The 8126-nt window shown below is 38.4% G+C and overlaps 1 protein-coding gene across 2 annotated transcripts; it reads left to right on the top strand.

The window, feature by feature from the left end:
* The first annotated feature begins 1512 nt into the window (after positions 1–1512).
* Positions 1513–4958, top strand: LOC136833252 (uncharacterized). Of its 2 annotated transcripts, none has more exons than XM_067095146.1 (3): positions 1513–1649; positions 3457–3665; positions 3982–4958. In XM_067095146.1, the coding sequence occupies exons 2-3, from the start codon at positions 3485–3487 to the stop codon at positions 4755–4757; spliced, it is 957 nt and encodes a 318-aa protein (XP_066951247.1). In that variant the 5' UTR covers positions 1513–1649; positions 3457–3484; the 3' UTR covers positions 4758–4958. The 2 variants fall into 2 exon arrangements, with proteins under 2 accessions (XP_066951247.1, XP_066951248.1); XM_067095147.1 differs by lacking the exon at positions 1513–1649 and adding an exon at positions 1852–1992.
* Positions 4959–8126: the final 3168 nt, after the last annotated feature.

The raw sequence follows: 8126 nt of genomic DNA, 5'->3' as shown, positions 1-8126 counted from the left end.
TGACGCCAGTTTGATAATAAACTTGTTCTCGCGATCATGACTCATTTCTATATAATTCATACGAGGTTGTCAGATTATGAACTTATCAGAATCATTAAGAAAATTCTTCTACTATTTGACTGAATGGGACCAAAACGCAGTACACATGAATGCTAATTATACTGTGTAATAATGCGAATTGTTGTATGAACACATTAAATTAGGCCTTGAAAAGTGAAATCCCACCACGTTGCTGGTAATTAAAAATAAAAGGAATGTATATTGCAGCCACATCCATCTTGGGTCTTGTATTCTTACATAGGTCTAGTTATTTGAAGCGTAATTATTACACTTCAACTCAGTGGAAATGCTGTGAGCAGTGACGGTTATGGCAACTGCTCTCTCTCTCTCTCTCTCTCTCTCTCTCTCTCTCTCTCTCTCTCTCTCTCTTCATCAGGCCTATGTGTATAACAGATGGCTGATTTCCCCCTTAGACCTACCGGCATAATCACTGTATTGGGAAATACGTGGCTTTTCATACTGAATTAATAATTACCTGTATAATATAATATAGAGATAGGGATTGATAAAATGTGAAATTGAAAAGAAATACTACTGTATTATAAAGACTAGTTAATATTAAATATCATATACATATAAAAAGTCTGTGTAGAAAATGAATCCTAAATTAGGGAAAAAGTAAAATAAAAAAAAATGTATGTAAACATATTATATTCGTGTAAGTAGAAAAGTTATCATTGTAAAATTATGTAAATACTGTGAAACAACTGTAAAACTGCATTAATGTATTTTCTAATAAAAGATAAAAAAAATAATTACCCTTCTACGAGGATTTAGCAAACCCAATTAAAGCTTGATCGCGATAGAATAAAACCAGCTGCACAACGAAGTGATTAAGGCGAGGGAAATATTTCCGGTTAAAACAAATAAAATGTAATTGAACGACGACACCAGTGTACCCGAGGCTTGCCTTTAAAATCTGGGAATATACGTGAAGGCAGCGAATTGAATATGGTTTGTTTTTAGGCTTCAAATTCATGGAAAACATATATCCGTTGGATATACAATACCTTAGGCTTAGAAGCGTTGGTTGAGGTGCTGACAACACTAAACTTGTATAGACCTATAGCTTTTTTTTCCTAACGCTTTATGGGTAGCAGGTGAAATTATAGGTCATGTCTATACTGACAAGTCATGTCAGCATGGATATGGCATGTTTAAATATAACAAACGCGAACATAATGCACTAAAACATAGACGAGTTCCGCACCGACTGAACCCGCACACAGCTTGAAATCGGCCTGTCCAACCGGACGGTCGTATCGCATTGCCGCCTTTAATAGATGAATTTTTTGGCCAGTCTCCCGTCACATGTTCGTCCTGGATGACGATGAACATGCAAAATCGTAGAAGAAAGAAGCTCATGTGAAGAATGATGAAAGAAATAAAGAGAAAATTTAAGAATATGAAGGAGAACGAGCGAAAAAGAGGTTTGGTTCCCGAGAGGACAGAAGACCACACGCTCGTGCAAAGTTAAGCTTTCCGCACGGCCGTCGTTTTCCACGGTCGTACAACGCCAGTCACCAGTGTTTGTCCGTCAGTGATCGGGGCAGCACCCGCTTTTGGACGAGACTTGTATTTTCTTTTAGGTACGTATTTTCGTAGTGTTTATAAAATGACAGTCGGTTTTCATTAACAGGCGCAATAGCTGTTATTATAGCGCTGCGCGAATTTTACGGCGTCCAAACTGGAAACGCACGCAACATTCCCATCATGTCTGCCTCTCTTACTGTCGATTTTATTTTCATTTTCCTCCAGTCCTCACGTTACGAGCGCCTTCTACCGAAGATCATAAGAATAGGGAGACGAAGATTGACAGACACCTACAGAATTACCGAGAGGAAAAATGAGGGGAAGCACGAAAGAGAGAGAAGCTTCTAAACCCCTGGGGGATGAATAGTACCATGAAGCACGCCACGTGACCGCATAGAAGTATGAGGTCTCAGGCTTGTGCGTGTGTACGTGTGTGTGTCTGTGTGTATGTATGTGTTCCCTGCTACGTTACTTATTTACGGAATCAGTGTTTGCCCGCTTTATCTCCACGACGAAGACTTTGGAAAACGCTCATAATTTAGAATAATATTACAGCGAATCTCTCGATATGAGCCTAGTGGAACCTTGCCTTAATTAGGTTTAATTGTTCCTTTTGCTTTGTAACAATATCATGACGTGTTCGTCAAGGCCGCTTTGTTGGTCTTCTTTTTTTTTATCCATTCTTGTCATCATCCTTTGTTATCTTGCCCTTAGGCCTACCACAGCAATCCCCTACAGCACAAACATGAACATTTTCCTCGTTCTGCACAGCTCGTACTAAGCTCAGTGCATTTCCATTACCATTCAGTCCAAAGCAAGTCTAAGACTGCGTGGTGCAGGTGGTAACGAGTCATATGAAGGCCTGAAAGCCAATAGGGGAGTCTGATAGATCGTATTGCATACTAGGCTGAGTCTAGTTTTCGTAATAACAGCCGTTTCTGATTTGTACAACGCAATATGAGTAATAGGCATTATTACACATTCATATGTATGTATATATAATATATATATATATATATATATATATATATATATATATATATATATATATATATATATATGTGTGTGTGTGTGTGTGTGTGTGTGAACAATAATATACACGTACACACACACACACACACACACACATATATATATATATATATATATATATATATATATATATATATACATACATACATGCCTATAGTGTGTGTGTGTGAGAGAGAGAGAGATGGAATGAAAGAGAGAATTGACACAATTTGCTCATGAAAAAGTGGGAACATTTTTTTCTTGTATTTGAACCATTTAGCATATTACATCTAACATACCAAACCAAGAATAATTTATTTACTGTGTAAGACCCCCGAAAAGATGGATATTACTAGACAGCTGTTACTTTGCAGGATAATATCTGACATTTCCTGCAACACACCCTGACTTCAGTTTTGTTGTTTTATTCTAGAGTAATCTATACAGTCGTCGTTAGTACTATTGTTGTAAGGGCTTCTTATTTTTAAAAATATTTATAATGAGCATATGTTTTGTAATATATATTAATAAAATTAAAAGTTTTTTTCAATTCTACCACATTAAATAATACCAGAGTCACCACTGCCCTACTTTACTGCAAAAACACTTAAAAGGCCTAAGAATTGCAGAGCTTTTCACTTCGTAGACCTACGCATTGCAGAGCTTTTCACTACTAGGCTTATGCATTGCAAAGCTTTTCAATTACTAGGCCTATGCATTGTAGAGCTTTTCACATACTAGGCGTATGCGTTGCAGAGCTTTTCACTTACTAGGCTTATGCATTGCAAAGCTTTTCAATTACTAGGCCTGTGCATTGCAGAGCTTTTCACTTACTAGGCCTATGCATTGCAGAGCGTGATCCTCCTCCGTCAGTAGCATCATGGCGGCCTACATCAACGCCTTGGAGTTGATCTCCGAGGTAGAGATGCGACCCATCATTTGGGACACTTCGTCAGATGAGTACAAAGACCGAGCTAAGAAGGCCGAGGCCTGGGCAGAGGTTTGTCGAGCGTTGTTCTTGGACTACGACCTGAAGTCTGAGGCTGACCAGATGAATTTGGGTAAGATTAGTCCCCAACTCGCAATTTAAGGATTAGGATAGCATGATTAATTACGGCGAAACCTTATTTACAGTGTAAAGTTTTGAAAACAATATTTTATTACCTACTTTAAATGCCGAGTAATCCTGCAGTGTTCTGTAAAGTATAATAATTCTTCTACTTGGAGGAACCCATTAACTCAATGTAAGTCTGCATAACCATTTTTGACTATGGTTCACCAAACTGTAATGTGAAACTTGGGGAAACTCGAGGGATTTGCAACATCCATGAAGTCCTACTTTAACTTGCATTAATGCTGAACTGGATTTGATTTCAGAGAGAGAAGTTCTTGGAAGGTGGAAGAGCATTCGAGACTGCTACACAAAGGATTACAAGAAGTTTGCGAACAAGAGCAGTCAGGGACATCGGGCCAAAAAGTCTCGTCGTTATATTTTCTCAAAGCAGCTGGCTTTCCTGAGGAAGGTCATGAAAACCAAACCTAGCGGGAATACACTCCAAGACACCGAAGAAGGGACGGAGAGTATCTTGGATATGTCGAATACACCAGGAAAAGTTCATCCGGTGCCGTTTGAAAGGATGAAGAGGGCTAGGTCTCCAGCCAGGGAAGAGGCGAAGCAAGTCCTGGATAAGAGAAAAAGGATTTCTTTAAGTAACGAGATCATTCAGACCAGGGAGAGAGGCAAGAACCTATCGCTGGAGGACAGAATAAGGCAGTTGATCGAAGAACACAATGAGCAGAAGAGTGACGAAGACAAGGACTTCTTCATGTCGATGCTCCCTTCTGTGCGCAGACTGAACGAACACCAAAAGCTCGAATTCAGAGTGCAGGTTCTGCTGGCACTGCAAAACGTCAAAGCAGGACAGCACAGTTTGCAAAGCACCTGGCCGCAGTCCTCGAATCCTTCTTGCATGCTTGTTCACCATAGTCAGACTGGCCATTCTGATGCTGTCGAAAGGCTAAGTAACGATAGTACTAGTGCCGCACCTCACTCTACACCAGAGTCACCTTGTAAAACTAAACAAGAATTCGATGCGCATTCTCCAGTGCCTCATCCCCCAGAGACAAAAGACTTTATCACCCATGGGCTGTGAGTGAGTGAGTTTGATCTTTCTTAATAGGCGCTGAAAATTAATGTAGAGTAACAAGGTACAATGATTCACCTGTTATTTAAAACGGGAAAAAACGAGATCAGCTGAAAATAGGTAAGTTTCATGTACAATTATGTGAATATCATGCCCACGGAGCATTTAGTTGTTACGATCAGGATACACTTCAATAAACATATTTATATGTACGGCCTATCCTATGCAACTTTCCTTAACGGAAAATATTCCAGCTCTCCATCTCTCTGAGATTGTTAACCAGACTTTAACTCCTGCAAATTATGTACCCAATATGTGTATGTATATATATATATATATATATATATATATATATATATATATATATATATATATATATATATATATATATATATATATATATATATATATATATATATATATATATATATATATATATATATATATATATATATTACATCCTAACGAACAGGAAGAAGAGGTTGAAAGTCTTACAGGAGGAAAACAGGATGTTTTTCTCAGGCTGAAGGAAGGAAGGAAGGATTAGGAGATTACATATATATATATATATATATATATATATATATATATATATATATATATATATATAAACTTGCACTGATAGATGAAAAAGAGAGAGAGAGGAGTAGTGGGAGAAGAGGAAGAGGAAAAGAGAGAGAGAGAGAGAGATGAGGGTTAAAGGAGAGCAAATCAATAATGTTCCAGTAGTTCGTGCGCTCTCTCTCTCTCTCTCTCTCTCTCTCTCTCTCTCTCTCTCTCTCTCTCTCTCTCTCTCCCCAATACATCTATGTATTCATCCAGCTATCCCTCACTGCCAGAAATTCTTGTTTAATAATTTCCGTTTCTATCCTAAATTACTTTTCCTTTATTATTATTATTATTATTATTATTATTATTATTCAGTTATGTATAATATATATAAAAATATAGTGACTCAGTCAAAGAGCCAATCTCAATGACCTTTGGTTTGAAACGCCGTCTGAACCTTTGTTATTCTTTATATTAATTTTTATCATAATTACTGACCTCTGGTTTTTGCAACTTTCGACAACGGTTTTAGAGAGTGATTTTCTGCGACTAATTCTTCACTTCATCGTAAAATGAGTCAGTCATCTTGAAGATTGAAAGATTTTCTGAAGAAGGATGATTTTGTATATACAATTGAAAATTTTTCATTAGGCCTAAGTTTGACAAGATGAGCTTAGTCGGTTTTTTCTCAATAGCGTATGTGTGTGTGTTGGTTATATAGTTGATTGACGTATAAAATTGTCGTTACAGCGACTACAAATCGTCACAGACGTGTGTGCGTGTGAACAGAGACATACGTGCACGTCTCGGAGTAAGTACTACGTACATGAACCGTACACATCACCTAGAAAGGAACCGTTTATCAAACAGGAACCGTCATTTTCAGCCCAACGCGAAACAATAACAAAAACATTGCGATGCCACGGACGTCCGGGAGATAAGTCTCTCTCTCTCTCTCTCTCTCTCTCTCTCCTTATTTCCGAGGGTCAGAGAGTGTCACAGATTTCGTGTGCCAGGATCACACCCAATAGCTAGATCCACGTGATCCAGGAATGTCAATCCTCTTCGAGAACTGTCTCCCATAATCCTTTTTCGGGGGGGAGGGGAGGAGACAGGAAGATGCCAGTTTTCTTAATTAAAGGAACATGTCTCACGTGCAATCCTGTTGTTCGTTTAGCTTCTGATAAAGACAGTTTACTAATTCGCTATTTTTCAGTACTGCCCCTTCGTTCGAAATGGGCAAATATTTATATATAAATTTTAAAAACAGAATAATTTAACCTCAGAATGGCCTAGGATCGGGGTTTACCTTTGAGATAGAAAACTGGAGGACATTACGAAAATAAATGAATGGGGAAACGAGTTGGAAAATTAAGATAAATCGATAAAAATTAAAATGGAAAACCAGACGCTGTTGATGCGACCGAGTTCGACGCACACCGTAAGTATTAGTATTCGGTGGAGCCACCCACTCTCTCCTGAAGGAGGCTTCCACTAAAACCGGAAGTCAAGGCAGTTGTGTATGTCTGTTCAAATAGAGAGAGAGGTTGAGCTAGTCCCATAATTGAAAGAGAGAAAAGCGAATGAAAGAGAGGAAAGGAGAGGTTGATTTAGTACCATAAAGTGATAGAGAGAGAGAAAGCGAAAAGTTAACTTAGTACCATAAGGTATAAGAGAGAGAAAGAAGTACCATAAAGTGAAAGAGAGAGAGAGAGAAGATGAGTTAGTACCATAAAGTGAAAGAGAGAGAGAGAGTTGAGTTAGTACCATAAGTGAAAAAGAGAGAGAAAGGCCAAGTCTTTCTCCTACAGGTGTGGCGGGAAAGACAGGTGCCCTTCTTTTAGTCACTGTGTTATTTAGGAAACCGTCTATGATGAGTTTAGTCAGAGAGAGAGAGAGAGGGAGACTCGAACAAGTGTGGCTGGATGAGACAGGTGTCCTGAGTTAATCCATACCCTCTCTCTCTCTCTCTCTCTCTCTCTCTCTCTCTCTCTCTCTTTCTTCCAGCATCATCCCCTCCCTCCCCCCCAAAAACCTATTTTCCACCGGGGGTTTAAGCCGGACAGGTGTAAAAGAGCAAGTGTCTTGGTGTACAAGTGTCGTTAACGGGGACGTACACCTGTTAATTGCTTAGGGATATGAATCTAGGAAACGTGACCGGAATAATGTGTTTGGTTTTATGATACATCGGTCTAAGATGGAATTCCTCCCCAGATGAAACAGTGTCCCATATGTATTTGTTTATTGATTAATAATTTTATTTCATGTGTTTTTAGACGCTATGAATGACGTTAACGGTCGCAGAAGAATCAGAGTAATTATGGAGGTGTCTTCATCGGTATTAAAAATGACACGAAAGTCTTTTGTTCAAGAGGTTTTTTTTGGCGGGAAATTTCTACGAAACACCAAACTCCTCCATCATTTCTCTCTCCACTCCTCATCCTCCATTATATATGCATACTTTTTTGTTAATTTTGATTGACGGTACTGTAGTTGATTACTGACAAGAGCCAGTATTATGAAGGCGTATGTGTACGCGTCTACAGTTGGTGTGCCATTAATGGTACTGACACCTCACGAGAGAGAAAAAAAATTTATTCAAAAGGTCACGTTTTACGAGTTTATTAAAATGGTAACGTACTGCTTTACATCAGAGATAGATTATCGTATGATCGTCATAAAATAATAATAAAAAAAAAGTCTAATCTTATTCATGAAGCTTAAACCTTAATCTCCCGTTAGACCAGCCACATCGACCCAAAGAATATAGGTCTAAATAACTGACACGAATCAAAAGAAAAACTTAATAATCGCCATGATACTTGACCT

This window comes from Macrobrachium rosenbergii, chromosome 51 (assembly GCF_040412425.1).
Source record: "Macrobrachium rosenbergii isolate ZJJX-2024 chromosome 51, ASM4041242v1, whole genome shotgun sequence".
Taxonomy (NCBI): domain Eukaryota; kingdom Metazoa; phylum Arthropoda; class Malacostraca; order Decapoda; family Palaemonidae; genus Macrobrachium; species Macrobrachium rosenbergii.
The sequence above is the reverse complement of the archived record's forward strand: the minus strand, read 5'-3'. Positions and strand labels throughout refer to the sequence as shown.

Bases quoted from the DNA above. Each gene is read 5' to 3' on its own strand.
- LOC136833252 (XM_067095146.1), top strand. From the start codon at position 3,485: ATGGCGGCCTACATCAACGCCTTGGAGTTGATCTCCGAGGTAGAGATG. The intron at 3,666-3,981 runs GTAAGATTAGTC...ATTTGATTTCAG, and splicing joins GGCTGACCAGATGAATTTGG to AGAGAGAAGTTCTTGGAAGG.